The sequence below is a fragment of the Mus caroli genome, unplaced genomic scaffold (assembly GCF_978045245.1).
Source record: "Mus caroli unplaced genomic scaffold, Mus_caroli_1 scaffold_4, whole genome shotgun sequence".
NCBI classification, from domain to species: domain Eukaryota; kingdom Metazoa; phylum Chordata; class Mammalia; order Rodentia; family Muridae; genus Mus; species Mus caroli.
The window spans coordinates 150,968,725-150,996,443 of NW_028227259.1; the positions used below are offsets into that span (position 1 = coordinate 150,968,725).

Sequence of the window (27,719 nt, forward strand, 5' to 3'; positions counted from 1 at the left end):
AGAGACAAATCGATCATGAGGAACTCAGGAAATGACTTTGCTTTCACGGTCTGTACAATGGAACTAGTGCCGCAGCTGTTTTTTAAAGTGGCAGGGCTAGGACATAGGCCAGTAGGAAAGCACTTGCCTAGCATACATGAGGTGTTTGATCACCAATAGTTCAAACCAATAAATAAAATAGAAGTGGTGGAGCATGCTTTTTATACCAGTCCTGGGGAGATGGGGGCTAGAAGATCTCTATGAGTTTGAGGCTAGCCTGGTCTACGTATTGAGACCTTGTCTCAAATAAATAAGACACCTGCAGTAAAAATAAGTTTTTTGTGGATGGCAAAGAAGCTAACTTTACAACTCAGCTGCCAGGGAGACTGAGGTAGAAGGATCATTTCAGCCCAAGAGTTCAAAGTAGCCTGAGAGATTTAATCAGAGCCCGTCTTCGTAATAAAGTGCACTGATGATTCCTCCTTCAGAGGAGAATGCTAAGCAAGCAAAACTGTTCCCTTTGGGAGCTACTTGGAATGCTTTAATGAAGTGATGTGCATACCTAACGTACAACCAGAAACGTCCTTGCTACCTGTCATCCCGACTGAAGTAAGAACAAGTTCACGAAAACTTGCATGGCTTTATCAAGAGAGAGAACAAATATTTAATTTTTATCAAGAGAAAAGTAAATTGTCCTGTATCCCACCTGATATTAGTTAAAAGAGCATGACGTCTCATTTCAGCATATCCACACAGTGCAATACTAGTTAGCATTAAATACTAGTTAGCATTAAATACTAGTTAGCATTAAATACTAGTTAGCATTAAATAGTGTTGAACTACTGACATGTGCAACATGACCGAATCTCAAAAACACTACGCAGGATAAAGAGAGAGAGAGAGAGAGAGAGAGAGAGAGAGAGAGAGAGAGAGAGAGAGAGAGAGAGAGAGAGAAAAGAACATATAAATTGTATGGTGCTGCTTACCTGCAATTAAACAACAATATTTTTATAGAAATTGGGATACTGGGCAGGGGTGTAGCTTAGCCTTGGAGCGCTTGTCTGATATACATTGTGCCTTCAATTCAATTCCCTAGCCCCTTTGTTTGTTTAATGAAAGAAAGAGACAAGAGGAATAATAGAGAAAAGAAATCAGAAATTAGAATATTTCATGATTCTGATGGGAGAGTAGATTGACTAGGAAGAAGTTCCAGGAATCTTGGGGGAGGTAACATTCTGAATATTGACTGCAGGTATAGGTTATGAAGCTTAAAAATGTTAGTACAAAAAAATCCAATTGTACAGTTAGGGTCTGCACAATTAGCATAAGTGTTTTAACTCTCAACTTATATACCTGAATATGTATGTGCATATACACCGAGGCATGAAACACACACACACACACACACAACACAGGCAATAGGTAAAGATTGGTAAAGTCTAAAACAATGACCCAGAGCAAAAACATGTTTAATCCTGGCGTTAATTTTTGTATAGTACTTTTATGTTCTTAACTCTTAGGCAAGCACTAGTATCATTTTGATTACACTCAACCCAAATCAACTAAAGTAAGTAATATGCTAGAGAACAGAAAAATCGGGCCAGATATGATGGTGTCCACCTTTAATCTCAGCACCCAGAGTGCAGAGACAGGCAGATCTCAAAACGCAGAGGTAGCCAGATTCCTCTGAGTTCCAAATAAGTCATAGCAACATAATGAAACTCTATCTCAAAATCAAACAAAAATTGCCCTGGGGATAAAATTTGTTATGACCAAGATAAAAATTAATTATAAGTAACCGTACATAATTTGGTCATAGATATTAAAGTTTGCTCAATAATTGAAGCCTTGGATTAAACTCCTGGTTAATTAAATCAGTTATGTTTTTCACACACTGAGATAGGGCTTCAGTCTTTTTTTTTTTTTTGGTTTTTAGAGAGTTTCTCTTTATAGCCCTGGCTGTTCTGGAACTCACTTTGTAGACCAGGCTGGCCTCGAACTCAGAAATCCACTTGCCTCTGCCTCCCGAGTACTGGGATTAAAGGCGTGTGCCACCACGCCCGGCTAGGGCTTCAGTCTTATTACAGAATCTTCCAATTAAATGCTCAGCATGTAGTATGTATGAATGGGATTTCAAACAACAGAACCTAACCCTGGCTGGATATGTCATTCGCTGGATTTTAGCGGATTTATTATTGGGGTTTATTAGCCGGATACAGTGGTTTTCAGAGTTCATAAATATTCAAGGATGAGGTTTGGAAGCAGGCAGAAGACTCTGGTCAGCAGGCTATCCTTGAGCATGGCTTGGCAGAGATCTCAGCTTGGTCTCTACAGTATGCAGCCCAGAGTAAAGATCAAAGACGAGCACTCTAGCCTCCTGGCTGAACCAGCACTCTAGTTTCTTGTTTTGCTGAAGGTGGGAACTACCTTCCCAAGAACGCATACTAAGGACAGAAATTAATGTCTCCAAATTTAAGTGGGGGGACTACTGCATATGTGGAATGACGATCCGAATAACTATTATAAAAATAACAATGTTCATCTCTCAAAGTCCTCATCTATTATTGGAGCGCTTGCAATATCTAATTCGGTTATCCCAATAGATTATTAGGAATACTGCTTCCAGTATGACTGACTAAACACCCTTATCTACAGCCAGGGAGACAGAAAGGGAAGGAAAAGTGAGGCTAATGGGGTGGCTATGATGAGAGTACTTTACACACACGCCTGTCTTAAGATGTCAAAATGAAACCTATTATTTTGTACAATTAGTAGACACTAGACAAGATAGGCGAGTCTCTAGATAGGCTCGAACTACAGGTATGAGAGGAAAGAAAACCAAAGTGAGGCGTTTTGTTTTGTTTGAGACAGGGTTTCGCCTATGTGGCTCAGGATGGTCTGGAAACTCAGGGGACATTCTTGCCTCTGCCTCCGGAAGGCTGGGATTATGAACATGCGCACTACGCACAGCTTTTCCAAAGTTTAACGAACCAGTTGTTTGAGCACCGCCGAACGCTGGGCAACCCAGAGAGGCGGTGCCTCCTACGTCACACGACGCAAGGTAACGTCAGCACGCTACGGAAGTCGCGTCTGGCTCTACGCCCGCAAGGGCCCCATTCCGGGCTGTCTAACAGGATGCCTGAGTGGTTTCTGTTGGCCTGCTGCCTTTAATCTGCGCCGGGGAGCGCGCTCTCACGGCGTCTTCAGGTTATCGGGGCGATGAGGTTCTCTCGACGAGCCTCGAGGGCCCAGCGTTTCTCTTCAGGCACCTTCGCGGGCAGCCCTCGGGCCTTGTAAGAGCGCGCAGCCCCGCCCTCCTCCTTTCGGCCGCCGCAGCCATCTTCCAGGTTGGTACGCGCGTGGCTCTCTCGCCTTGCTCTCCGCACACGCTGCGTGTGGCGCCCACGCCGCAGAGACTGCGTGTTAGGGGCGTGGGGAGACCGTCTGGAGGTCACTGCCCTGGGCGGTGTGTGCTAGGGAGCTTCTATTCGGGGAAGCCGGGCCTGGTGCAGTCTTGGTTGCCAGGCGTCCGCCCAATCCCAGACTTGAGCATGTGCTGTCGGGTTGGGACTTAGGATTCTGCTTGGGTCTTAACAATGCCGGGGTGCCGAAGCCTGGAATTGGCTCGGGCGAGGAGGGTGCCCGCCGGGTCAGCCTGGTAATGATGTAATGGGGATCCCTCCTCTGGATACATGAAACACTTAGGAATTTGCAAATTTTGGCCCTAGAAGAGGAGCGTGGGGAAGGTAACATTAAGGCTGCTGTTCCAGTGCTTAAGACTACAAGGGCAAGGGGTTACGTCTAGTACACCATGCTTTGGAGCTTCCCTTGTGGTTAGGAATGGCGGGTATTTCTGCCCTGGATGACTGGAGTAATCCAAACCTTGTTGGTTTGTGGGAATACACGATCTGGTTCTAAATATGTGTAGTAGGTAAGTTCGTAGATGGTGCTAAATTAGCATTAAGTTTAGTTGGAGTGTGGTTTTCTATGCATGCTTCCTAATAACATTCGCAAGTGCAAGTATGCGATTAAGAGATTGTTGATAGAAAACTACGGTAGTAAAATGGAATTAAACAGCATCAAAGAGGCTGAGTTTGGTGGTCTCCAAGTTACCCTGGAGTTGCAGGTTGCAATGTATTGGCTTAAGTTCTAGCATCCAGTCTGTTGGTGCTAATGACAGAATTTGGCCTCTTTTGCTAAGAGGAATTGTGGGCACCCATTTTCAATTCCTGTGATTTGGAAGGTTGACAGAGGTGCTGAGGTTGAGGGTGCCTGGCCTGTGTGACAAGATGACTTTTGGGGGTGTGGTTATTGGGACAGTTAATAACATAAACTGAATTGTTATTTGACTGATAACTTTTCTGGTTTCAGTAACTCCCCAAAATGACGAACACAAAGGGAAAGAGGAGAGGCACCCGGTATATGTTCTCTAGGCCTTTTAGGAAACATGGTAAGTTTGTTATGTCTGTGCCTGGGGAGAAGTGGCATGTCTTAGTCTGGCTTTGCTTGTCAGAGACATTGTCCTTTACAGTGTATGTAACTGCCAAATGTGGACTTGGGTTGGAAACTGGTATACTCAAGAAAGTGTACCTGTGGTTCTAGAAGTCTTGATTTTTTTTTTTTTTTTCCTGTTGCAGGCGTTGTTCCTTTGGCCACATACATGCGAATCTACAAGAAGGGTGATATTGTAGACATCAAGGTAAGTTAGAGTGGAGGGAAGGGCACACGTGTATTAGGAATTGAGAGCACTGGCTCATGCCTTTGAGCCTAGCTAGCACTCAGGCTGTACAGTTAGACCCCCATATGAAGATAAAATTTGTTATTAGAGATGCCCGTGTCCTTTGATGGGCCGTTGAACAGATCCTGTCGCTCTGGAACTTAATGATGATCGTCTGTTTGATTGCTTGATGCAACGTGAAAACCACATTTCACCGGCTCTGAGAGTTCCTGAGCTGACCTTGAAAGGGAGCCTTGGTTAGTTACAAGGATCTGAAAAGAGGAATTTCTGGAATAACACTTTGTCTGTTGACTAGGGGATGGGCACTGTTCAAAAAGGAATGCCCCATAAGTGCTACCACGGCAAAACCGGAAGAGTCTACAATGTCACCCAGCATGCCGTGGGCATCATTGTCAACAAGCAGGTTAAGTGAGTAGAGCGCCTTTCTCTAAGTAGTTGGCCTCACCCCCCCTTTCACTTTGCCAATGGGACTTAATGTCTTCATTGGCCATTCAAGTGGGGCAAAGGAAATTACCTTTTAAAACTCAGGCAAACTTAAGTGTTTGTCTTGTAACCTGTCAGGGGAAACAGTGACGTTGGGAGGGGGATTCTGTGAGTGAGTGAGTGAGTGGTGCTGGTTTTTATAGCATCAAACCTTCATTACAGGCTTCCTTTGCCTGGTTTGGCTAAGTTACTGTGGTTTGGGGCCTGTTTTTATCAGAAAAGGCACTTTAAAGTGCTCTCGAGGCCTCCCTCTTCCTTTGGGTGAGAATGACATATCACCATGTTGATCTTGGGGGAAGTGTTAGCTAACAGCTGTCAGAACAGCATACATTGTACTGTGTTTCTGAATGAAGCATATCGGTCTTTGGTCATTCCAGGGGCAAAATTCTGGCCAAGAGGATCAATGTGCGGATTGAGCACATCAAGCACTCAAAGAGCAGGGACAGCTTCCTGAAGCGGGTGAAGGAGAACGACCAGAAGAAAAAGGAAGCCAAAGAGAAGGGCACCTGGGTGCAGCTGAAGCGCCAGGTGAGAGCTGCCTTGGCGGTGTTGTTAATCTTGAGGAACCTGTAGGACTTGGCTCACTTTGTTAAAAGAATTGTGTATTCATTAATTCCAAAAACCACTAAACTTCACTATAATTTCTTTTTTTTTTTCTTACCAGCCTGCACCACCCAGAGAAGCACACTTTGTGAGGACTAACGGAAAAGAGCCTGAGCTGTTGGAGCCCATTCCATATGAATTCATGGCCTAATTGTACACAAAGAAATAAAATACCAGCACCAGGACTGTGAAGTGTTTTCCTTAGACTGTAGTGTGGGGTTTGCTCATTGTCTTTCTTGTTCATATTTTACTAACTGTTCTTCTAAACGATATAGCTTAGTGTGCAGAAAATATCCTCTTGATTGGAAAATAGCCAAATATTTACAAAACAGGTACACTAGTTTGAAGAGGTTCTGTATGGGGGGGGGGTGCTGGAAAACATTAGTGGGTGGCCAGGCATGGTGGTATAGCTGTAACCCTTAGCACCAGGAGTCGGAGGCAGGGGGATCTTCAGGCTGCATGATGTGCATAGTAACATGCTGGTATCCCAAGGTAGGGATATCAGGGAGTGGGTGACTGTGGTTCCCACTTTGAAATTAATCATAATTCTCCAAAGTGAGCAAACAAAACTAAGCCAGGAGAGGGCCGGCCACAGTTGGTACTGTGAAAGCATTCTTTTCCTAAATATATTAGGAAATATACTCTACTCCTAAATAAATATTCCTTATATATGGTCCACCATACCATCTTTGAAACAATCTGGGCTTTGGTTGACCTTTCTGGTCTTTCAAATTGTACTTGGCGGGTACATTTAACATTGCCAGAGTGGGGAGAATAGAATCTAATGGACCTTAAGTATTCTCTGGTGGCCATTTCGGCAGTGCTGAGGTTGTAACCCAGGGTTGGAATCTGCAGTGACAAACTTGCTTGCTATGGCAGCTATACAGAGATTTACGGTATAGGTAAGATTCTCTAGAAGTACTGTGTCTTAGTGAAACAGATTGCTTGGTTAACATCCTGTTACGTAGAACTGTGAAGTCCCCATTAGCCACCTTCATAGGCAATGGAGCTAACATTCTTGCTACAGTGGTCATGGCTCATTAACACCCAATGATGTGTTTAAACCACCTGTCTGTGTCCACATGGTGTGAATGTGGGTGTGCATGTGTCCAGTGTTCAGTTCACACAATTGCCTTAGTTGTCATCACCTTCAAGCATGTCTTCAGTCAGGGCCTCTGTAGATGCCCACCCCAGTCATTGGTTGTGATTCTGTTAGAAGTAAATGCACTGGAAAGCTTCAACCGTTTTGTTAGTGATGGTTTGGTTTTGGTGAGACATGGTTTCTCTGTGCAGTCTGGCTGCCTTGGAAGACTAGGCTGGTCTCGAACTCAGAAATCCATCTGCCTCTCAAGTGCTGGGATTAAAGGCATGTGCCACCACTGCTCGGCTTAGTGATGGTTTTTAAGAGCAAATAATTAATTTGGCATCCCTGATTGCCAAAGTTAGTGCCTTGGGAAATAGGGTTCTGCTCTAGTCTTTGGTATGTTTCTCATTTTGGCTCACGGGCACTATGGTCTGTTTTTCAGAGGTTTTCTGTTAACTTCAGGAACTTAAAGCCTTGAGTTTAACTGGGCTTTGTTTACTTTTAGTAAAATCTCTCCATAGCATCCAAGTCTAAACAAAATCAAAATTTAGTTCATGTTTTCCCCCTTCATCCACAGCTTGAAGCTCTGGAATTGTTGGCTGCTGTGCTTGCTATTAGGGTGTGTGAACGCGGTGCTCTTGGGTAGTTGCCATCCGAGTGCGTGCAAGCACCTGTTCTAGTGAAAAGTATTTTACTGAGAATAGTGCCAAGATTATTTTTCTTCAAGACAGGGTATCTTAGAGTAGTCAGCCTGGGTTGTCCTGGACTTGCCTTGTAGACCAGGTGGCCTTGAACTCACAAATCTGCCCGTCTCTGCCTCCCAAGTGCTGAGATTAATGGTTGTGCCACCACAGCTGGCAGTACCAATATTGATCTATTAAGGGTGTGCAATATTATGTTCAGGACAACTTTTTTTTTTCCTTCGAGACAGGGTTTCTCTGTGTAGCCCTGGCTGTCCTGGAACACACTTCGTAGACCAGGCTGGCCTCGAACTCAGAAATCCGCCTGCCTCTGCCTCCCGAGTGCTGGGATTAAAGGCGTGTGCCACCACGCCCCGCTAGGACAGCTTTTGAGATGTGAGGACTGCTGTGTTGTATTGTGTTAGGAAACTGCAAGGATATGGTAGAACTGAGACATGTCTTGTCATGGAGAAACTGGACTCAGGGTAGCTAATATGAATGGATGGTCTTGTGTTAGACTTATTTTTTTGCTGTGGTTTGTAAAGCTAGTGTTTCTGTAGTCTGGCTACCATTTTGCTCGTAGTAACATGAGCACGTGGGACCAGAGTGAAGGATGCCTAGACGACCTGTGCACTTTACATAATTTATCCTGAGCAGAGGAGAGACCTTCCGTTCAGGAAGGCTAGTGAAGCTGACAGAACTCAGATGAGCCTCGGGTCTCAGCAAGTATATGATATTGGACCCCTCAAAGGGTGCGCATTAAGTGGAAGTGGAGAAAGCAAGCGGCTGGAGAGATGGATTCTCTTGTACCGGACCAGGTCCAGTTTTCAGCACCCACATGGTAGCTCACAACCCTCTTCAGGTCTCTTGAGTATATTACACACATGTACACATACAGACATGGAAATGTAACACAAAAAAATTTGTTTTGCCTGGTCGAGATGGCACTGGCCTTTAATCCCAGCACTCAGGATGTAGAGGCAGGCAAATCTCTTAAGTTTTAGGTGACCCTGGTCTACAGAGCAAGTTCCCAAGACCTCCACAGCCACACAGAGAAACCCTGTCTTTAGAAAACAACAAAATGTTTGCCCCAACCATTTTCGTTAGGATCACTTATTAAAACTTGCAAACTGGGGGCTGGAGAGATGGCTAGGAGCACTGACTGCTCTTCTGGGGGCCCTGAGTTCAATCCCCAGTAACCACATGGTGGCTCACAACCATCTGTAATGGGATCTGATGCCCTCTACTGGGGTATGTCTGAAGGCCGCTATATAAAAAATGAAACCTTGACACTGGGTGTGGTGGCACACGCCTTTAATCCCAGCACTTGGGAGGCAGAGGCAGGCGGATTTCTGAGTTCAAGGCCAGCCTGGTCTGCAGAGTGAGTTCCAGGACAGCCAGGGCTACACAGAGAAACCCTGTCACTGAAAAACTTAAAAAGCTTTGCAAACTGATAGGTCCTTGTTACTGAGTTTAGATTTTGTTTCATCTTTGCAGTTTTGCAGGGGAGGAGGGTGTCTTTCTGACCCCTTATTGAAGTACCTTTATTCTCCAGATGATACTCAGTCTCATGACTTTGAATATCACATAGATCCTGACAATGACCCTGCCCTATAAAGCTCTCCATCGAAGCTGTGGCTTTCTGACTTTTTCCTTAAGTGACTTCTAACCCAGAGCTTGGCTGTGGTTGCAGTTCCCCTCCTTGCTGCGCCTTTGATATGCCAGGCACACACTTCCTCAAAGCGTTTGTGTTTGGCATTTCCTTTGCTGGAAAGCTTGTCCTACATAGATGCCTGTGGTCTGTCCCCTTTCCATATTCAACCTCTGCCCAGATTTTGTCAAGACCGTCTCCTAATGGCCTATAAAAATAGCAAACCCCTTTATCATTTTTCTGTCCCTTTATTCTTTATAGTACTTATGGGAGTTTGATTTTTAACTTATATACAGCTTTCTGTTGAGGTCAGAGATACTTATTGGAATCTGGTCTGCCAGAGAAAGAGGACAAAGGATAGCACCTTACAGCCTTGCTTCTGAAAGAGGTGACAACCTGGAGGATGCAGAAGACGAATATTTATGTAAGATGAGTCAAAGGATGCTAGGGATGTAAAGGAGGACACAAAGGAAAGTTGGTGTCAGGGCTCTCTTTGGCGGCTCTCCACTCACACACACCCCCGCCCCCATAATGCATTGAGTTTGCATAAAGAGGGCAAGGGGTTGGCAGTAACGGAGAGCTGCCTGCAGCCTTCTGTCCTTGTGTGGTGCACTGATTGCCACCCAGGCTCCAGCATCTCCCTTTCCTCTTACCACTTGCTTGACTTGAGCCTACAGCCTCAGGAAGATGACAGACCAGTCTTTCTTGTGTCTGCTGGGTCCCTTTTGTAGCTAATTTTCCATTTACCCACTACAGATCTGGCTCTCACTTCTACCATTGTGGTGCAGCTAACCTTAGAGGTTGCCAAAATCTTGTTGACAACATTTAGAGCCTTTTTTCAGATTAAAATCTCATCTCCCTAGTAATAATTGGCAGTGCCAACTAGTTTTCTTTTCCAGGAGCCTCTTTCCCTCCACTCAGGCGCCACCTATGAGGCTCCTCAAGGCCCCACATGTGTAGCTTTTCTTTGGTTCTATGGTTATCAGCACCAAATGAACCTGAGAACTTGCTGGAAGTGGAGATCACACCAGTGCATGCCTTAATCCCAGCAGGGAGGCAGAGACAGGCGTAGAGACCAGCCTGACCTACAGAGCCAATGCTAGGACATCCAGGGCTGCTCAGTCTCAAAACACAAAAACCAAAGTTCCAATAAAATCCCCCAACAAAACCAAAACAAGCAAGGAATAACACTTAAGATTGACCTCTGGCCTACACACATACACATGCACGCACACGGAGTGGGAGATAAGATTTGAAAAACCGGGTCTGGAGAGATGGCTCAGCGGTTAAGAGGGCTGACTGTTCTTCTGTAGGTCCTGAGTTCAAATCTCAACAACCACATGGTGGCTCACAACCATCCGTAATGAGATCTGACTCCCTCTTCTGGTGTGTCTGAAGACAGCTACAGTATACTTACATATAATAATAAATAATCTTTAAAAAAAAAAGATTTGAAAAATTTTGTAAACAAGTAATATATAGCTGATGAGTTAAAAGTTAATTCCTTCACTACAGGGGTATCTAAGGGAGCGAGCAGGAATGTCTGATAAGCAGTTCTCAACACAAAGCTATTCTTTTTGTGTTCTGTGCCAACACCCATCACATTACCGAGCAGAGACTGGGTTTTTCAATGGTTGAGACAATGGAGGGAGGTGGTAGAGGGCAGAGGCTTGGTTCCTGTACTGGGGAGGACCTAGAGCCTCCAAAGCTCCCATGAATTCAGTGGTCAAGGGCTTTCTACAGAGTAAAGCAGGCTTGTGGCACATACCTTTAATCCAAGCACTTACTTGGGAGACAGATGCAGGCAAATCTCTGAGTGCTAGGAGAGTGAGTTCCAGGACAGCTAGAGCTACATAGAGAAGCACTGTTTCAAAAAAGGGCCGGGGAAGACATTGATTGACCCTCAATATGGATGGTGGGGGGGATTATTTATCAACTACAGTGGGCCCCTGGGCAAACCTCACTGAAGGGTGAGGCTCAATTAAGCTTTCATGTGGCTGAGAAAGAGTTAATGACGTGTCCAACCTGCTATTACTTGCTATTTGCAAATCCTGTCCTCCACACTCATTCTAGACACCCACAGATTTGTGTGGTATCTGCCCACTCATTCCTATTATCTTTCTCAGATCTGTCCAGCCTGCCTGTGTTCCACTGGTTGCCACAGCTTTACGTAACTCTAGACACAAATATAACACAAAACAGAACCCAGGCAGCGCTGATTCAGGAGAGCCTATTTATAATTCTCTGCTTTGGGGGCTTATTGTCTCCACAATATTTTGTGAAGGTTATTTTGTGTATCTGTAAATGTGAAGAGCCCTTCCAAGGAGAATGGAGACGCACTTCAAGCTCTTCCAAGCAAGGGGCACTCTAAGGACAAACGGGAGCAGAGAACGGGCTCTGGAATGTTCTCAACGTGTGGGTTGCGACCCCTTTGGGAACATTTATCATATATCACATATCAGATATTTACAAAATTATACTTATGAAGTAGCAACAAAGATGGTTTTATGGTTAGGGGTCCCCACAACATGAGGAACTGTATTAAAGGGTCGCAGCATTAGGAAGGCTGAGAATCATCACTTTAAACAGAGAGACCCGACATGAGTAAAGAAGTGAGAAGATAGCCTCAAGCTTGAATCAAAGCAGGCATCTCTCTCTCTCTCTCTCTCTCTCTCTCTCTCTCTCTCTCTCACAGGAAAGCGCAGGCTGTTTGTGACAGATTGCATTGGCCCCTGTTCAACTGTCGTACTCTGTTTTTTATTTTTCATGATATTAATAGATAGTGTCTCTAGCCCTCTGGGAGGAACCAAGACCACGCAAGATGGGGTCACCGCCACCCCAGCCTTTGCCAGTTGTTTGGAGCATTGCTTTTCTTTGTTTACATTTGTCTGCTCTGGTTCATAAGATGTAATAGATAATCTTTTTCTTTGACATGGGCTCTCATGTAGCCCAGGATGGCTTCTAACTTACTACATAGTCAGGATAGCCTTGAATTTGTCATCTGCTTCCTGGGTACTGGGATTACAGATGAAGGCCACCACTCCTAGTTTATTCTGAGCTAAATCTAGACAAGCCCCAGGGTGTACTAGGGAAAGGCTCTGCCACTGAGCTGTGTCCCCAACCCAAGAACTGCTTAAAAAAATTTCCGGCTAGTGGTGGCACACACCTTTAATCCCAGCACTTGGGAGGCAGAGGCAGGCGGATTTCTGAGTTCGAGGCCAGTCTGGTCTACAGAAGGAGTTCCAGGACAGCCAGGACTACACAGAGAAACCCTGTCTCGAAAAACAAAACAAAACAAAATTCATAGTTCAAGAGGCAGAGCAAGGTAGTCCTCCCCTCTCTCTCTCTATTTGTGTGAGAACTGAATGCTACAGAAACCATCTTGTGTCCATCAAGGAGAGGCCAATTGACTCCCAGAAACAACAGCCCCGCCTTCCCAGAGCTTCTCAAAAGGCTTTGGAAAACAGCAGTTACTCAGTGGCTTCTTAAACAACTCTTATATTCATGGTGCCCATTTCCCCAGTTAGGAAGGCCCTGCTTCACGTCTCTCCGGCTAAAGTGAACATTAGTGGGAATTGATTGCCTTGTGAAAAGGTTACAGTCTGTACCTCTTAACTATGGCAGGCCTCTCTGGGAACATCTCTTTCCAGGATCATCAGAACAACAGATATATACGAGACTTTTGGCTATTCCATTTCTTGGGGGGAGGGGAGGGGTGTTTTGAGACAGGGTTTCTCTGTGTAGCCCTGGCTGTCCTGGAACTCACTCTGGAGACCAGACTGGCCTCAAATTTAGAAATCCGCCTGCCTCTGCCTCCCAAGTGCTGGGACTAAAGGTGTGTGCCACCACTGCCCAGCTGGCTATTCCATTTCAAACAGTAGAGTCAATGCCCATCTATTTAATCATTCAGAAGGTCAACCAAATGATGTGTGTGTGTGTGTGTGTGTGTGTGCGCGCGCACGCACACTCGAGCAGAAGAAATCATTAAACATAACCAGCCACAACCAACGAGACAGGTTGGGGTCAAGAAGGAGTCACAGGACCTTGCTTGGGCTACTTGGTGTATGGAAACCCATTTATTGGCATGTTCAACAGCAAAACTAGACCTAGTTGTCTGTCACTTTCTACGTGCTAGCCCTTTTCCAATGTGGCTTTGCTGCTCTGACCTTAAAGGGCTAAAGCATCATTTCTCCATCTTCTGAACTCATGCTGGCATCAGGGTTTGCTTTGGTCAACAGAGTGCACCAGGAATGATGGGTTCTGCCCAAGAGCCACCCAGCCTCCAGAGGCCTTGCCTACTTTCCCTCACCGTCTTGGGGCTCTGCTCGTCCACCCTGGGGACAAGCTGTGCCAAACTCCCCAATGAGCCAAACTTGAGTGAGTTGGTGATGGAGCAATTCAGCCTATTTCCCTAGGGCTCATGACTTCTCAGCTATGGCCTCAGAGAGCTCAATCAAGCTTGTCAGAGCATGGCATAGATTAAGAAAAACAGGAGTATGTGGCATCGGGGGCAGTGTCTGGGGACAAAGGGGAGGGAGGGGGGCTGAAGAGATGGCTCAGCTGTTAAAAGCACTGGCTGCTCTTCCAGAGGTCCTGAGTTCAATTCCCAGCAACCACATGATGGCTCACAACCATCTGTAATGGGATCTGATGCCCACTTCTGGCATGCAGGCGTATATGCAGATAGAGCACCCATGAAGTAAATAAATCTTTTGAAAGAAAAGTCTGTTGGAGTGAGCCATTGAGTTCTGAGTGGTTTGTCATGCCGTTCAAGCTAACAGATAAAACTAAGAAGGACAAAGGGAAAGAATGAGGGTAGGACTGTCTAGACAATTGGGCAGATGAGACTAAAACACAGCCTTGTCATGGTGGCATCCAAGAACAAGGCCATGTTTATCTTCTGGGCCCTTCTCCCCACGCCCTATCCTGAGTTCTACCATGTACCTACCAGGAAATCTTTGAATAGTAAGGTAGGTCCAGGCCCCAAGTGTGTTGCTTATTGAATTTGAGTGAATCTGTTCACAGCAGAAAGGGGCCGTGTTTGGATGGTGAGTTGTGGGCATGACTGCCCCCTAAGGGAGTTCACAGGGAAGTGACTGCAATTACCTTGATTCATGCTCAATTAGTTAATTAGGAACCTTGCCTTGGCTCTACCCATTTCCTCAGTGATGCCACCCCTTAGGACCCTTTTAAATTTTTTAATTTATTCACGTATTTGTTTGTTTATATTTGAGACCGGGTTTTACGTAGTCCAAACTGGCCTTGAACTCTAACCCTCTATGTGACCAAGAATAACCTTAAACTTCTGACCCTACTGCCTCTACCCGCTAAGCGCTAGGATAACACGCCAGTGTGCCACCACACTCAGTGTCCAGGATGCTGAAGATCAAAATTAGGGTTCTCATTAGTACTGTTTGACAAAGACACAAAAAGGGATCGCTTTCCCATTGTCCCAGAAACATCCAGCCAATTGAAACTTTTGTTCTTTCGGTGGCTCAGGTTCACGCTCCAGGCTGGTGCCCCAGACTGGAGGCTGCCTCCAGGATCCCGCAAATACAATTTGAGCAAAGGCCTCCCCTGGGCTGCACCGGGAGGAACCCGCGCAGCTGGGCGGGCAGAGCGCGTCAGGGAGCCTTGGGGTGCGCACGCCCGCGGGTGACAGTCCCCCTGCTCGGGCGCTGCTCCCACCCTTCCAGGAAGGGGCGGGGAAAAGGAGGAGCCAGAGGCAGCCACCGCGCTCCCGGAGCTCTTTAAAATCCAAGAGCCTGGGCAGCACCGCTGGCCGCGCCACATCCCGGCGCAGTTGTGTCCGCGCGTATCCAGGAGGCTCTCGAGCAACGCGGTCTCGGGACGCGCCCATGCGGCCGCTCACCATGTCTGGGCACTTTCTGCTGGCGCCCATCCCGGAGTCCTCCTCTGACTACCTCCTGCCCAAGGACATCAAGCTGGCCGTGCTGGGAGCGGGTTGTGTGGGCAAGAGCGGTAAGTGGGACAAAGGCGCGCAAAGCCGCCCAGGGACAGCGGAGGGTCTTCACCCGCAGGGATGCCGGGATGCAGGAAGACCCCTGCCTGTTGCTTCAGCAGTCCATTTCTGAGCTCTGGACGGGGTTGGTGCCTGTTGAGTGTCGCTCTAGTCCGGTCTCTCACATTCCGCGGGGAAAGGCACTCCGCGGTGGCGGGGCTTTGTCCCGGAAACCTGGGGGGACGCATGCTGTTCCTTTGAGGGCCCAGTTTGGACCACCTTGACCCACTTCTTCAGCTGATTTTCCTACTTTATTTTTCAGCAATGATTGTGCGCTTCTTGACCAAGAGATTCATCGGCGACTACGAACCCAACACAGGCAAGAATGTTTCCGTGCTTCCTGGCTCTTGTAACTTGTATCTCTTTGCCCTCCCCACCCTTCTCTCTTTATTTTGCTCATGGGGCCGTGGGAACTTAGATGCAAACTCCTCTTCGTTGTACAGGCAAACTGTATTCGAGACTTGTCTATGTGGAGGGGGACCAGCTATCCCTACAGATCCAGGACACTCCGGGAGGCATTCAGGTAAGGACTGTCTGGAGGGTATGCGGTGCAGGCTGAGGTGTTTGGCTCCAGGATCTCAGCGAGATGTCTCAGCATGTCCAATATGTCGGTGTGGGCACACACGAGGTGCTGAGGGTTGAGATGTTGGATGCCCTCCTAGGTGGCAAGAAACGGTTAATTAGAACAAGTTTCCTCTTAAATGCTAATTTTAATTAGTTAATTATTTTAAAGATTGCTGTGTAGCCCTGGCAGGTTTGTAGTTCATGTTTGCTTGGACTCCTTATAATCTTTGATGCCTCAGCCTCCCAAGTGTTGAGATTACAGGCAGAGCCACCCCCTCCCAGCAGTAGCCCTGGCTGACCACTGGTGCCCGAGCTGCCTAGGCGGGTATTAACACTTTCAGAGCACATCCTGGGACAATCTAAAAACCACAGCCTTGGGAGTAAGGGTCCAGTTCAGTAGTAAGGATTCACTTGCGGGTCCTGGGTTCCAGCACTACACTGAAAAAGCATGGAGTAGGTGGGATTCTGGAGCGAGTGGGGTCTGCGTCCTGGCCAGGACTGCCCCCGCCCCCCAAAAAAGCTAGGGGATGTTTTCTCAAGCCAGTAATTGCAATCAGATAACCTTTTGGCTATCACTGTGGAATGCAACGTAACTAATTGCTCAGCCCTTCTAGGGAGGAAAAGGTTGAGTGGAGAGCCCAGAGAATGGAATTTGTTTCTGCAACATTCTCAAGAAGTTGACTGCTAAAAATATTTTTTTATGGGCTTGGGAATAGATATTTATGTTGGACTGTTTCCAGGGTTTTGTTTGTTATGAATTAGTTCCCTGAAAACTAAGCCATTCTGGTCTGTAATTATTCTTAAGTGGTTGGAGTTCACTGGAGACTGCTTGTGGAAAAAGTAGGTTACCAGTCTACATCCAGGCCAGCTCAGAAAATAATCCAGGTTGAGCACTTGTCTGAGGCTTTCTGCAGAAAGCCTCTTGCAGAAGCTAGGGAGAGCCAGACAGCAATACTCAGTGATCTCTCTGTCCAGTGTTCCTACAGGGGCTACTCCGGTGTCATGTTTGAGCTTCTTTGACCAGATTCCATTTTGTTTTTTCCCAGGCCCAAGACAGCCTCAGTCAAATGGTGGATTCTCTGACCAAAAGTGTGCACTGGGCAGAGGGCTTTCTGCTGGTTTATTCCATAACAGACTATGAGAGCTACCAATCCATCCGGCCCCTTTACCAGCACATCCGGAAGATCCACCCTGATGGAAAAGCCCCCGTCTTCATCGTGGGAAACAAAGGAGACCTTTTGCATGCCCGGCAGGTGCAGACACACGAAGGTCTTCAGCTAGCTAATGAGCTGGGCAGTCTCTTCCTTGAAATTTCTACTAGTGAGAACTACGAAGACGTTTGTGATGTGTTCCAACATCTCTGCAAAGAAGTAATCAAGGTGCACAGACTCGGTGGGGAGCGGAGGAGGGCATCCATCATTCCCCGGCCTCGATCCCCCAACATGCAGGACCTGAAGAGGCGCTTCAGGCAGGCCCTGTCCTCCAAAGCAAAAGCACCCTCCGCCCTGGGGTGATCCAGCTCAGATAGACTGGCGTATTGTTATTATTACTACTAAACTTTTGTGCTGCCACAAAGACTGGCCCTTTCCCCCTTTAAAACATATTCAGAGTTTATTTTTATAATGACTTTATTGGCTTTCAATTGTATGTATATTTCTGAAAATTCAAGCAATGGATTTTTTTAAATGTGTTTTTTTTTTTTTTGTTTTTTGTTTTTACTGTAACTGTTAGCCACTCTTCCATTAAAGGCAAAATGGCAATACTATTCTTTGTTTTCTGAATGTCTTTTTATAGCAATCTTGCTTGCACCAGAGCCCAGAAGTGCTTAATGCTTGGCCTTGAGTCTGAGCTCCGATTGGTGTCTTGCTGTAGGGAGGGGGGCATGCAGAGGGAGTTCGCTGTGTGTGTGAGAGAGGTATGTGGAGGAGGGAGAGAGGTTTCAATAGTACTGGATGTCCTTAGTTAGGGCGCTTCTTCACAGTCAGGAAGTTCACACTGGTTTTCCAGCACAGTGGTTGGTCGGTTGAGAACTGCCCAAAATGTCACAACTGTATTTATTTATTATTTATTTATACAAATGTGAATGTAGCCTCTCTATAGAATATTTTAGAAAACAAAAGCAGGGATGGGCTGCTGTGACTTGCTTGTGATTCAAGCCCTTGGAAGGCCGAGGAACAAGAGTCAGGCCACCCTGAACAATACATGAGAACCCCATAAAAAAAAACCAAGCCACAAAGAAAAAACAACAGCAACAATAAAAAAAAAAAAACACTGTCTGGGAGCTGGAGAGGTGGCTCATCAGATAAGAGCCCTGGCTGATCTTCCAGAGGTCCTGAGTTCAATTCCCAGCACTGCATGGCAGCTCACAACTGTCTGAAACTCCAGTTCCAGGGAATTTAACGCTCTCACCCAGTCATACATGCAGGGTGAATAAATGCGCGTAAAATAAGAATAAATTATGTTTTTAAAATGTCTGCGGACAGAGCTCAGCGGTACAATGCACGATTACTGTGTGTAAAGAGTCCCTATGCTGTCAAAAATGGGAGGAAAATCCCCTTTTTTGGCAGGGGGTGGGGTGGGTGGTTGTTGGGTTTGAGACAGAGTTTCTCTGTATACCCCTGGCTGTCCTGGAACTCACCTTGTAGACCAGGCTGGCCTCGAACTCAGAAATCTGCCTGCCTCTGCCTCCCAAGTGCTGGGATTAGAGACGTGCGCCACCACTGCTCAATTAGAAAAATCTCCTTTTGCAGGATTCTTTATGTCAGTAAGTGAGCGTTGCTCTTCCGGAGTGGTCTTCATTCTCCTTCCCTTGCTGCGTCTCTGATCCTCTGCTGTATATGGAAACAAGGTGATCAAAGTATGATTTCGTGAACCAAAGACCACTTCTGTTGGGCTCATGGGACCCCCAGAGGGGGAGGGAGAGTGATGGGAAGTAGTTTCACAGTGAACATGTTCCACGGGTAAGGGGCACTGACGCCCCAAAATTGTTGGGGCCTCCGACATATCTAGAAAAAGAAGAGTATAATTCAAGTTTGAGGCCTCTCTTGTTTGGGGAGGCCTTGGGGGTCGAATTCAGGGCCTCACACTCTAGCACTGAGCCGCCCTCCAGCCCCTGAGGCATATCTTTACTCGCGTGCTCTTCTCATGAGAGCCTTGCGGGATGGCCAGCCACCTATGGCCTTGGAGTGAGTCAGATGAGGAGGGAGCTGCAGGTGTTGAAGAGGAAGGAAGGCTTTGGAGATTGCAACACTGTTGCAACCTGAGCGGGGCTCTCTGGGAAGTTGTTAGGGATAGAGTCTGGCCACAGCTTCTGCTCTCAAGGTGCTGGTAAACTCGTTTATATATTTTGAAATCCTGTGGTTGAGATCAGAAGTGGGACACTAACTCACAGATGGAATCTGTTAAGGCTTATGGGAGACTGCGTTCCCTTCAAGTACTCATGTATATCATTTGGCCAGAAGTTACACTGGAAGAAAATGGGAACACACTCCTAACAAAAGCTTCATAAAAGCAGCTATGCACATGTGTGCTTGGAATCCTCTTAAAGCCCTCTCACACTTTATAAGGCACCAGGTCAATCAACATACTTTCTTTAAAGGTCCCACTTGTGCCTTTATCAAGGACTTTAGAGCTCTCCCCCAGACTCAGCATCAAAAATCAGACAAGGGGCTGGAGAGATGCTCAGGGATTTGGCTCACTAGTTGTTCTTCCAGAGGATCCAGGTTCGATTCCCAGCACCCATAAAGCAGGCTACAGCTGTTTGTAACCTGGGTATCTGATGCTCTCTTCTGGCCCCGCAGGCACTGCATACAGAGGCACAGACTTACATGCAGACAGAAAGATCCACACGGGACAGCCAGGCCAACACAGAGAAACCTTGAGGGCAGGGAGTGGAGGGTGGAGAGACACATCGACAAAACGAAACAACAACAACAACAAACAAACAAAGAAACCAATCAAACAAACAAAAATCAAACAAGTCTATTTCCTGAGCCCCTGAGCAATGTATGTCTCTCTTTCTTTCTTTCTTTCTTTCTTTCTTTCTTTCTTTCTTTCTTTCTTTCTTTCTTTCTTTCTTTCTTCTTAAGATTTATTTATTATTATATGTAAGTACACTGTCACTGTCACTGTCTTCAGATGCACCAGAAGAGGGTGTCAGATCTCATTACAGATGGTTGTGAGCCACCATGTGGTTGCTGAGATTTGAACTCAGGACCTTTGGAAGATCAGTTGGTGCTCTTAACCACTGAGCCATCTCTCCAGCCCCGAGCAATGTCTTTCTAATTTTTCATACCGAAACAACCTCACCCACTGCTGTTCTTATCTGATTCCCGTGACTGAAAACACTTAAGTACTGGGTTCCTCTTATCTGTGGCATTCAATATAAATGAGAAATAGTAGAAAGATTATTGACCACCTCTCATGTTCATTATCTAGTCCGTCCAACACACACACACACACACACACACACACACACACACACACACACACACTGTCTCTCTGTCTCTTTCTTTCTCACAGTCCACATGACAGCAACCAAGAGAACTGTGTGCCCTACCCAGTGTACTCCAGGCTCTTCCATGCCTCCCTACCTTGGCACAAACCATCCCTTGGTCTTTACCTACGTGAGGCCATATTAACTATTCTTCCAAGACTCCAGTCACATGTAATATGTTAGGGTTGGCTCTGAGATGCCTTTCCTGGGTTTCATTGCTCAAGCTATGTATCCCAGGGGATAGTATCTAGAACACTCCTGTGAGAGGGAATGCCTCTAGGGGCAGTAACTGCATTTTCTGATGTTATGTACCTCTAGCTTCATTCCGCTAATACCCACAGTCCAGCAGGTGTTTTATTTTAGTTTGTTTTTGTCTTGGTTTTTGTTGTTGTTGTCGTTGTTTTTGCTTTCCGAGACAGGGTTTCTCAGTATAGCCCCTGGCTGCCCCGGATCTCACTCTGTAGACCAGGCTGGCCTCGAACTCACAGAGATCTGCCTGCCTCTGCCTCTCGAGTGCTAGCACTAAAGACATGGGCCAGCACCACATTGTTTTGTCTTGTTTCAACATGGTCTCTTGTAACCTAAATTAGTCTTAATTTCATTTATACCTTGATCCTTCTACTCCCCCACCTCTAGAGTGCTGGGATTACAGGCATGTACCACCACACTCAGTTTTATGGAGTCCTAGAGACTGAACCCAGAGCTTCATTCTAAGCAAGCACTCTAACAACTAAAGGACCTCCTTCCACTGCCCAGGAATAATCATTTTCTGTAAACATATGAATGAATATGCTATTTGTGTGTGTGTGTGTGTGCCAAAGGAAAATAATAGAAAATTATACTGGAACAAATGATGCCATCTGCAAAATAAGACAGAGTGTGTTTTAAGTAACTTTTACTAAGCAGTGTCTGCAGCTGCCGGTGACTGCAGCCTGCGTTGGGCAGCTTTCCGGCACTGTGACAAAATGCTAGAGAAAGTCAGCTTAAAAGGAAAAAAGGTTGCTTTCGCTCACCCATGCTGGGTTTTCAGTGCATGGTCACTTGACCTGTGTGGAGACAGAAGGTCATGGTAAGAATCTATGAGAGAGCAGAACTTCCAAAGGCTGTGTGGACACAGGGAAGCATTGAGGGGAGAGGGGAGGGGGCTGGAATCCCATGATCCTTTTCAAGAACACAGCTCCCAGTGACCTAACTTCCCACTGTTAGACCCCACCTCTGAAAGTTTCCATCAGAGTACGACACCCAAACTTTTTGTTTTTGTTTTTTTGTTTGTTTGTTTGTTTCAAGACAGGGTTTCTCTATATGACTCTGGCTGTCCTAGAACTCACTCTGCAAACCAGGCTGGCCTCGAATTCAGAAATCGGCCTGCCTCTGCCTCCCGAGTGCTGGGATTAAAGGCGTGTGCCACCACTGCCCAGTATATAAATAAGTCCACTGTAGCTGTCTTCAGATGCACCAGAAGAGGGTGTCAGATCTCTTTACGGATGGTTGTGAACCACTATGTGGTGGCTGGGATTTGAACTCAGGACCTTCAGAAGAGCAGTCAGTGCTCTTAACCACTGAGCCATCTCATTTCTAAATACTGAAAACTGTTGCTTAGAATTCTATCATCTTGAAACGTGGCTTATCTCTCCCGGATGGGCTTTACGCCCTCAGAACAAAGGCGGTTGTTTCCACCCTTGCATGTTTCTACTTCTTCCTATGAATCTCGGTCATGCGCATAAACAGGAGAATTATTGAGACTTCAAGCAATACCACAACTACATCGTGTCCAGATCACTGCTTGGTGTCAGGGCTCCTTCTGCTCGCAAGAATCTCAGATCAGACACCCAACTAGCATACATCCAATAACAACAACTAAGCCACCGGCTTGGATCACAGAGCTCAAAAGATGAGTCCCAGAGCAGTTTCAAACGGATGTCCCAGCCTCGGTGGGCTCAGGCCGAGCGATGGACTAAGAGGAGAGTCTAAGTCTCCTGTTTTTAGTGTCACAGGATTGCTACTAGCAGATCCTCAGGACCTCATGGCTTCCTTTCCGCTCAGTTGCCTAGAACTGGCTCACCAGGGAAGCAGATTGGCTGCTCTTGCAGAGTTTAAGGACCTGTTGTCCCTGTCCCAGTCCCCTGCTGATTGATGACTTGGTCTCTTGGGGCTCATAATGCATAATCTCTCAGAAGCTCCTGGGATGGTTGCCTTGGAGATGCAGGATGTAGGCACGTTGGGAAGTGAGGAGTTGTTGGATTTGTGTGTTAGGAAGGAAAAAAAAAATCTGAGTGTTTGGACTCTGTTGGGCACCAAAGAAGCTCAACAGGGGATGCTCGCTTAAGCCAACCTCAAAAGAAGAGGAGGAAGAGGAGGGGGAGGAGGAGGAGAGGGAGGGGGAGGAGGGGGAAAAGGAGGAGGAGAAGGGGGAAGGAGGAAGAGGAGAAGGAGGAGGAGAGGAGGAGGAGGAGGAGGAGGAGGAGGAGGAAGAAGAAGAAGAAGAAGAAGAAGAAGAAGAAGAAGAAGAAGAAGAAGAAGAAGAAGAAGAAGAAGAAGAAGAAGAAGAAGGACAGAAGCACAAAAGATCCAAACGTCTTCCAGGGTAGAAGTCCCTGAACTCCAGACAGGAAGGCAGCAGGATACTGACAACTTGGGTGGACAGACAGAAGACAGTAGTCATATACTTAGGTCCTCTGAGGAGTCATATACTTCCATCCCTATGATGAGGTAAGACCATGGCTGCCCATGGTCCCTGCTGCAGCTCAGATCTGGCATGTATCTCCTAGGCTCACGTGCTGAAGACTGGGCCACCTAGCCATCTGGTGGCTATTGGAGAGGGGAGGTGGACCCTTTAAGAGGTGTAGTTGTGTAAGGGAGTCTTGAGGTTTTGAAGGCATGCTCTCTAAAGGGGATTGTGGGAATCAGATCTTTTTTTTTTTTTTTAAAGATTTATTTATTTATTATATGTAAGTACACTGTAGCTGTCTTCAGACACTCCAGAAGAGGGCGCCAGATTTCATTACGGATGGTTGTGAGCCACCATGTGGTTGCTGGGATTTGAACTCTGGACCTTTGGAAGAGCAGTCGGGTGCTCTTACCCACTGAGCCATCTCACCAGCCCCGGGAATCAGATCTTTTGATTCTCTTTTGCTTCCTGGTGACAGAGTGAACGGGTCCTCCACCGCTTTAATTTTTTTTTTTTAATTTTTACTTTATGTGTATCCATGTTATGTCCGAGTGAATGTCTGTGCACCACTCACGTGCCTGGTGTCTTTAGAGTCAGAAGAGGGTTGTCAGAACTCCTGGAACAGAAGTTATGTCCTGTGGGAGCTGGGGATCAAACCCAGGTCGTTTGCAAAAGCAACCGGTCCTCCTCCTCCTCCTTCTCCTCTTCCTCTTCCTTTTGTCTTTCTTTTTTTCTTTTTTTTTGAAACAGGGTCTCTCTATAGCCCTGGCTGTCCTGGAACTCACTGTGTAGACCAGGCTGGCCTTAAACTCAGAAATTCACTTGTCTCTGCCTCCCAAGTACAGGGATTAAAGGCGTGCGCCACCACCGCACTTGCGCAACCAGTGTTCTTTACCACTGAGCCATCTCATCTCCCACAGTGAATGGTTTGACTGTACTATACACTTTTGCTCTGATGCCTGCCTCTCAACAGGCAAAAAGACCAAGGATTGCAACCTCTGAAGCTATGCACCTAAGGAGTTTAATCTCTTTATCTGCTGCTTCTTGTTCCAGTTTTCTTTGTTTGGTTTGGTTTTTCAAGACATGGTTTCTCTGTGTAGCCCTGGCTATGTTGAAACTCACTTTGTAGATCAGGCTCAAAACTCAGAGATTCACCTAGCTTTGCCTCTTGAGTGCTGGGATTAAAGGTGTGTGCCATCCTCACCCCACCCCCCATCCCCAAGCCCCAGCTGTATGTTGTGTCTTATTTTAGGTTTGTTAGTGCAATAACATAATTCTTCCTCACTGCCTCTTCCTATTCCTGCCTTGGTTGTAAGTTGTTATTTATGTATGTATGTATGTATTTATTTATTTATCTATCTATCTATGGTACTGAGGACCTTACACATGATAGACAAATGCTCTGCCACTGAGCAAGATCCCAGCACCCACTTTCTTTCTTTCTTTCTTTCTTTCTTTCTTTCTTTCTTTCTTTCTTTCTTTCTTTCTTTCATTTAATGTATTTGAGTACAGTGTAGCTGTCTTCAGATACCAGAAGAGGCCATCAGATCCCATTACAGATGGTTGTGAGCCACCACGTGGGTGCTAGGAATTGAACTCAGGACCTCTGGAAGAGCAGTCAATCCCACCAAATCTGTCTCTGATTTTGCCAATGCTCCATTGCTAATTCCAGCGTACACGACTTAATAAATAAGATCAGTGCAGTCCTGGAGGAACGAACGAAATCCAAATGTCTACATTGTGAATACGGTACACACGCAGTACTTCATGCGTGTCCCATGAAACACAAACTGGAATTAATGGAGATATAAATAAATCACTTGAACAGAAGAGAATAAGTCTTGTCTTGCTTGTGCTGAGGTGAAGGGCACAACAGAAGTCCTTGAGTTTATTAATATCTATTTAGACAAATGAATAAAATAACTATCTATGGAAGGCGGCAGGAAACAGCAAAGGCGGGGGTGGGGGGCGGTGCCGACAGGCGAGAGGGCGGGATGACTACTGCTCTTTAATCCTGGGCTTTTTGTTCCTGGTAGAGGCTGTGACTTGCACTCCCCCCCCCCCCCTTTTTTTTTTTTTTGTCTTTTTCTGAGACAGCGTTTCTCTGTGTGTAGCCCTGGCTGTCCTGGAACTCACTCTGTAGACCAGGCTGGCCTCAAACTCGTAAATCCACCTGCCTCTGCCTCCCAAGTGCTGGGATTAAAGGCGTGCGCCACCACCGCCCGGCCTGTACTTCTTGTTATTCAGTTATTTCTGATTTACTGTGCAAAGACATTTGGTGTGATGGATAAATGATCCTTCTTACCCATCCCTTTCTAAAAGATGGGCTCCTTTGGAAAACTGTTAAAATTAGTTTTAAACTACGAGGAGAGACAATAATGAGAAAAAGGTTCTCACACCGTGACACATTTAATCTATGTGATGATTTGGTTGCGAGAGAAGAGCAGTTCTCAGCATCACAAGTAGAGATTTACCTGTCATGGATGGCATCACTGTGGGGCCCGAGCCCCACCCCCATTCATCCTCACCCCACCCCTGCTCAGGCTCTGTCCATCAGCTCCGGTAGACTTAGGACAGTCTGTCATGCCTGTCTGGTGCCTCTGCACCAGGGGTAACACCAAGTACACAGCAGGATCCTGCAAAACATTTGCTAAAGCTGGGCACTCAGAAAATGTAGGGGTACGGTGATGGCTCATCTTGGTGGTCATCTTGACTGTATCTGAAATCAACTAAACCTCAGGCTACTGGGCACTCCTGTGAGAGAGTTTCTTTTCTTTCCTTTCCTTTCCTTTCCTTTTCTTTTCTTTTCTTTTCTTTTCTTTTCTTTTCTTTTCTTTTCTTTTCTTTTCTTTTCTTTTCTTTTCTCTCTTCCTTCCTTCCTTTCCCTCTCCCTTTCTTTCTTTCTTTCTTTCTTTCTTTCTTTCTTTCTTTCTTTCTTTCTTTCATTTAATGTATTTGAGTACAGTGTAGCTGTCTTCAGATACCAGAAGAGGCCATCAGATCCCATTACAGATGGTTGTGAGCCACCACGTGGGTGCTAGGAATTGAACTCAGGACCTCTGGAAGAGCAGTCAATGCTCTTAACCACCGAGCCATCTCTCCAGTCCCCTGAGTTTCTTATTCTTATTTGAAGCAGGAAGCCTGCGGGCGCAGTGGGACTCTGCCGGGTAGGGTATAACACTCTGTGGAAGAGACATGTTGACAATTCAAATCTTATCTGAGAGTGTTGACAAAGTCTGTGGGAGTTCTGGTCACAGAGTTGAGAGGGAAACGAGAGGTATCCCTCAGAGAATGAGGGGGCTCCCTCATTCTCTGTATATACATATGTGAACCTGTGTGATTGTATGGGCACCACATGCATACAGTACCCAAGGCCACCAGAAGAGGGCATCAGATCCCTTGGAACTGGAGTTACAGATTACGTTGAACCACCATCTGGGTGCTGGAAACTGAACCTAGGTTTTCTGCATGAGCAATAAACGCTCTTAGCCTCTGGCCCTAAAATACATTTTTGTCTTAAATTGTAATAAAACATGATTTTCTGGGGGCTTGTTGCTCAGTGGAGGTTAATGAGTTAAAGCATAGATTAGTGCTTCTTACTAGCAGTCATAGTTGTCTGCACGACTTACTTCTATAGGCATATTTTGCCTAGAAATAGTGACATGAATCTCTGACTGGAAAAATAAGAACATATCGGGGGTATATTGGTGACAAGATCACTCAGCATTGTGGACAAGGGACAACAATGGTGGCACAGTGAGATCTGATTTCAGATCCCAGCTTTGCCATTGATGGGTCTGTCACCTGGGTAAGGTACACTCAACTTTTCTTAACTTAAAATGGGAATAAAAGACACAGTACCCACACAAAAAGATGTGTCCCCTCTTTCCCTTGTTCTGTATTTGATGGAAAGCTTTATAGGGAGCAGGCACTCCTTCAATAATAATCCTGACACTGTCCTCTACTAAGAGACCAGCGTCTTCATCATTTTCTGTTGGTGTGATTGAATGCCACAGGCTGAAAACCTTACAGGGAAAATAGTGTTCTTCAGCACACGGAGAGGAAGGTTGGGAAGTTTAAGACCAGGCAGCTCCAGCTGGTGAGGTGCTTCCTGCTACGGGGGCTGGGAGGGATGGGACTCCTGAAGAGCCTGGAGGTGACATTGGGTGTCGCAGCTCAAGCCCATCCTTGTCTCATAAGCACATCGTATCAGGGCCCTGCCCTAATTTTGAGGTCCATCTCATGGCTTTATCAGAACTAGAGTAACTGAGGAAGTGGCACCCTTTGGAGCCATTGTCAGTTCAGCTTCTCTCTATAACTTCCCAGTTGGGGTTTAATGCACATTTGGGGGGGGGTATGTGAAGACTTTCAAATCATTGAAATCTATTGCTTTGATGTTCCCAATAGTCAACGAAGGCAACTTGATCACTCCCATGTCTCAGATGAGGAAACCAAGGTTACAGAGACCAAGCAATGACCTAAAGTCACACAAGTCAAGAGCCTGGGAGTTCTGCCTCCAGTTAGGGACACCCATCCCTTCATCCGGGTCACCACCTCTTGTTACATGCCTGTGGCCATGCCGCCCTCTCTGAGAAGCTTGTCCTGCTCCAGGGCTCACAGTTAGAGCTGTGTAGAGGAACATATTTCACAGGCTTGTGCTGATGTCTGACATCTCGGGTTGTAGCTTGACGGGGCGACCCCAGCCCGACTCACTCAGGCTTCCTGTTTATCTAGGTGTGAGCTACTTGTGAA

The 27,719-nt window shown here is 46.3% G+C and overlaps 2 protein-coding genes and 2 non-coding genes across 5 annotated transcripts; all 4 read left to right on the forward strand.

Moving 5' to 3' along the window:
* The first annotated feature begins 3,109 nt into the window (after positions 1-3,109).
* On the forward strand, positions 3,110-6,007 carry Rpl21 (ribosomal protein L21). Of its 2 annotated transcripts, none has more exons than XM_085837440.1 (6): positions 3,110-3,326; positions 4,351-4,429; positions 4,617-4,678; positions 5,013-5,125; positions 5,578-5,728; positions 5,865-6,007. In XM_085837440.1, exons 2-6 carry the CDS (start codon positions 4,363-4,365, stop codon positions 5,952-5,954), a joined length of 483 nt encoding a protein of 160 aa, XP_085693566.1. In that variant the 5' UTR covers positions 3,110-3,326; positions 4,351-4,362; the 3' UTR covers positions 5,955-6,007. The 2 variants fall into 2 exon arrangements, with proteins under 2 accessions (XP_085693566.1, XP_085693567.1); XM_085837441.1 differs by lacking the exon at positions 3,110-3,326 and adding an exon at positions 3,886-3,910.
* On the forward strand, positions 4,855-4,925 carry LOC115031181 (small nucleolar RNA SNORD102). The gene has a single exon (XR_003836801.1). It is a non-coding gene; the product is annotated as a small nucleolar RNA SNORD102 (small nucleolar RNA).
* Positions 5,161-5,289, forward strand: LOC115031191 (small nucleolar RNA SNORA27). The gene has a single exon (XR_003836811.1). It is a non-coding gene; the product is annotated as a small nucleolar RNA SNORA27 (small nucleolar RNA).
* An 8,941-nt stretch (positions 6,008-14,948) lies between the features above and the next one.
* On the forward strand, positions 14,949-17,533 carry Rasl11a (RAS like family 11 member A). The gene is made up of 4 exons (XM_021163788.2): positions 14,949-15,200; positions 15,503-15,559; positions 15,684-15,763; positions 16,851-17,533. Exons 1-4 carry the CDS (start codon positions 15,077-15,079, stop codon positions 17,316-17,318), a joined length of 729 nt encoding a protein of 242 aa, XP_021019447.1. The 5' UTR covers positions 14,949-15,076; the 3' UTR covers positions 17,319-17,533.
* Positions 17,534-27,719: the final 10,186 nt, after the last annotated feature.

Excerpts from the sequence above, each read along its gene's own strand:
- Rpl21 (XM_085837440.1), top strand. The coding sequence starts at position 4,363 with ATGACGAACACAAAGGGAAAGAGGAGAGGCACCCGGTATATGTTCTCT. Across the intron at positions 4,679-5,012 it reads GTGATATTGTAGACATCAAG|GGGATGGGCACTGTTCAAAA; the intron begins GTAAGTTAGAGT and ends TCTGTTGACTAG. Across the intron at positions 5,126-5,577 it reads ATTGTCAACAAGCAGGTTAA|GGGCAAAATTCTGGCCAAGA; the intron begins GTGAGTAGAGCG and ends TGGTCATTCCAG.
- Rasl11a (XM_021163788.2), top strand. The coding sequence starts at position 15,077 with ATGCGGCCGCTCACCATGTCTGGGCACTTTCTGCTGGCGCCCATCCCG. Across the intron at positions 15,201-15,502 it reads GGGTTGTGTGGGCAAGAGCG|CAATGATTGTGCGCTTCTTG; the intron begins GTAAGTGGGACA and ends TTTATTTTTCAG. Across the intron at positions 15,764-16,850 it reads ACACTCCGGGAGGCATTCAG|GCCCAAGACAGCCTCAGTCA; the intron begins GTAAGGACTGTC and ends GTTTTTTCCCAG.